This window comes from Nicotiana sylvestris, chromosome 1, assembly GCF_000393655.2.
Source record: "Nicotiana sylvestris chromosome 1, ASM39365v2, whole genome shotgun sequence".
Lineage (NCBI taxonomy): Eukaryota > Viridiplantae > Streptophyta > Magnoliopsida > Solanales > Solanaceae > Nicotiana > Nicotiana sylvestris.
In genome coordinates this window covers 43,374,411-43,377,482 of record NC_091057.1, presented here as the reverse complement: position 1 = coordinate 43,377,482, position 3,072 = coordinate 43,374,411, and the positions used below count along the sequence as shown (strand labels likewise).

The 3,072-nt window shown below is 32.1% G+C and overlaps 1 protein-coding gene across 1 annotated transcript; it reads right to left on the bottom strand.

Annotated features, from left to right (window-relative positions):
• Positions 1-2,128: 2,128 nt before the first annotated feature.
• On the bottom strand, positions 2,129-2,696 carry LOC104226538 (FCS-Like Zinc finger 15). The gene is made up of 2 exons (XM_009778561.2): positions 2,440-2,696; positions 2,129-2,330 (listed from the first exon to the last, which is right to left on the bottom strand). The coding sequence occupies exons 1-2, from the start codon at positions 2,694-2,696 to the stop codon at positions 2,129-2,131; spliced, it is 459 nt and encodes a 152-aa protein (XP_009776863.1).
• Between the last annotated feature and the right edge of the window lie 376 nt (positions 2,697-3,072).

The window sequence follows — 3,072 nt, the reverse complement described above, 5'->3', positions numbered from 1 at the left end:
TTTAATATTATCTGGTCAAATTTATCCGTTCTAACAAATAACTATCTTATTTTCAAATTTTTAAATCCCATTTTTATGAAAAATTACATTTTCATATTTTTTGTATGACCTAATAATATATTTTTTTTATGTACATATCTTTTGATGTAGAAATTTATATTATTAGGCAAAATTTATCCGTTCTAACAAGTAACTATATTATTTTTAAGATTTTAAATTCCACTTTTTATGAAGAATTACATGTTCATATCGCTTGGATGACCTCATATATAAATTTTTTTGATGTACATGTATAAATTAAACTCAAACAGAAAATAAGAAAAATAAGAAAAAGTAGCGAGTATTACTGAGTTCTTGGTTCCTACTATCCCTTTCCATTTGCCTTTAATAACCAGTCATATCCAATTACTTGCTGGTCCACACCTTGATTTAAAAAATTACTTACTGGTCCACGTATCCATCTTTTAAAAAATGGAATAATAAAACGAAATACCAGTATTATAAGGGCAACATGCATGCATCGGCCAGAATACCTATCGATTACAATTTTCCAAATTGATTATGATTCTATAATTCCAATCAGACATTCTAATCTTCAATATATCACAACTAATTCCAAATGAAATGTCACAAATTCGAATCTTAGTAATCTGTTGGTCACTACTCTTATCTTATATTAAGTATTTCCTGCCCCGTCCAACCCTACCTGTTTATAAAGAATTGACAATGTATTTAAATTATATATACATTGTTAGTATAAAAAAAGTACAGCAAATTACTGATCTTAGTTTTTAATATTTTAAATCTCATTTTTTAATGAAGGTTTGCATGTAAATGTTCTTTATGTAACATGGATTTTTTTATTCAGACAGTGTATAAACTTAAACACAAAATAAGATAGTTCGGTGGGCGAAATATCTCATATTCGCGCAGGATATGAGGAAGAGTCACACTTCAAGAGGATATGAGGCAGCCTAACATAATACAGGTATCACTAAATACTTTTCGAGAGATCTCCTCCAAATCACTGGTATGGCTATCAAAATCGTGAGCATCAACATATAGGTTTCAGATCCAAGTGGTAGTAATTGTTCAATATTATATTGAATATTCTGAAACATAAAAATTAATATAGCGATATAGAATTTCGATTAGACGCTACGGACTTAAGTGGTAGTACAAAATGGACTTTGTTTATTATATTAAATTAAATAAAATTCTTATTATTAAAACTGATAAATAAATCTTTAGTGGCTGATTCCACGGTTTAAATATGTAACATACAGGTTATACATAGATAACTTTATTATAAAAAAGTTAAAAAACTGCTCACTTGCAACCACTAAAATGCGCATCAAAACTAGCAAAGTTAACAACGAATGAGCATCTCATTGTTATCTAGTGCTCCATGCCCCCCACACGTGCGCCCATGAATGAACTCTATATTTTAGTATTAACCCTGTCCTTTGAGGATCTCAAAATATTCTTAGCTTTGGTTACTTATTAGTTAATAACTCCAAATTGTTACCTTTTATTATACTTTAATGAAAAAAACTTAATGATCAAGAGATTACGATCCGATTACAGTATAATTTCATTATTAACTCCGAGAAAACAATTATCAATATTTTTTCATTAATCACCCAATATTTCTTAACCATATCCTATGACAATCTCAAAATATTCAGAACTTCGATTATTTAATTAACTACTAATATTGACACTTTTTCAGCCTTAACAGACAAGTTAAGTCAAGTGGTGAGAATAAAAATCAAAAGATAATAATCTTATACAGTCCACAAAAATTTGGATCTACAAAATCATGAGATAAAAAAATTGTCTCATACAACTAATGTGAGACACAGAATAAAATTTTCCGTTATTTGTAATTTAATGCCATTTGGTTATCTGGCGATTGGACACCAAAACCCATGGGGCTGATATATGAAAACTAGCAGCAGTTTGTTGGCTATCAATTTTCATACTAATACTACAATTACTAATAAATTAAAAATACCAAGAAACAAACCCTAAAAAATAAAAAAAGGGACACCATAGTCATTACAAAATGTGGCGAGGACAAAACTGGAAAGCAGCAAAATTTTCCTCGGACAGTACACTCCTCTTTTCAGTATGCAAATCCATTCGGTCGGTTTCTCGCCGCCGTTTTCCTACTCCGTGAAGACGACGTCGTTGAAGAAGAAGAAGAAGTACAAGATTTAGATGCTTGAGATTTCATATTCTCTCTTTTCTTTGTGTTAAAACTCTCTTCTTCATCCTTAAAAATCTGTTTGCACCTGCACTCCACGCTACAAAATGCCCATTCTCCCCTATATTAAATGCAGAAATCACTGGACCCATTAATTTTGCATATTTAGTTAAGCTTTTCAAAATAATAGAAGTTTAGATGAATATAAATTTGAGCAGTGTAAAGCTTACTTGTACATGTAGATATCTTTTCCAGGTAAGAGTTTCTGTTTACAAAGGAAACAGGAATCGAGAAACCCACACGCCGCCGGAGATTTACGCCGGGAAAAAGGAGAAGAAGGAGTGGTCGGAGAAGTAGGTTTCATAACCATACTAGCTTTGTTAACAATTTGCCAATAAGTAGAAGCAGTTATAGTAGTACCAGCTGCAGTAGCAGCAGTACAACTAATATCTCTATAACCTTCGAGTACTACACTGAGTCCCACCATCTCATGGCCTTTTGACGGCGGAGTAAGGCGGAGGAGGAGGGCGGTGGGTAGTGATGATTTTATAGGGAAATATTTTTGTTTATGTTAAAAAGCTTCAACGATTTATATTGCTAAATAGGAGTTGGCTGAAAAGAAAGGGGTGAAGATTACTGTAATTGTAGGGTGGGTGGGTAAAAGGGGGTGAGGGTATTCCCTACAGCTACAGCAGAGAGAAATTGGCAGTAAGAAAGGACGAGTAGCGTAGCGAATGATCTAAATTTGTAATGCTTGGTTGAATGCCACGTTATCCCTAGTTTGGAGTCTTTATCTTTAACTCTCATCTCTTATTTTCTATTTCTTACTAGTATTAGTATTCGTGCATAAAATCTTAAATATA

What these genes read in the sequence shown, in the direction of transcription:
- LOC104226538 (XM_009778561.2), bottom strand. Translation starts at nt 2,696, where the DNA reads ATGGTGGGACTCAGTGTAGTACTCGAAGGTTATAGAGATATTAGTTGT. An exon ending in AAAGATATCTACATGTACAA is followed by an intron (nt 2,331 to 2,439) that starts GTAAGCTTTACA and finishes CATTTAATATAG; the next exon opens with GGGAGAATGGGCATTTTGTA.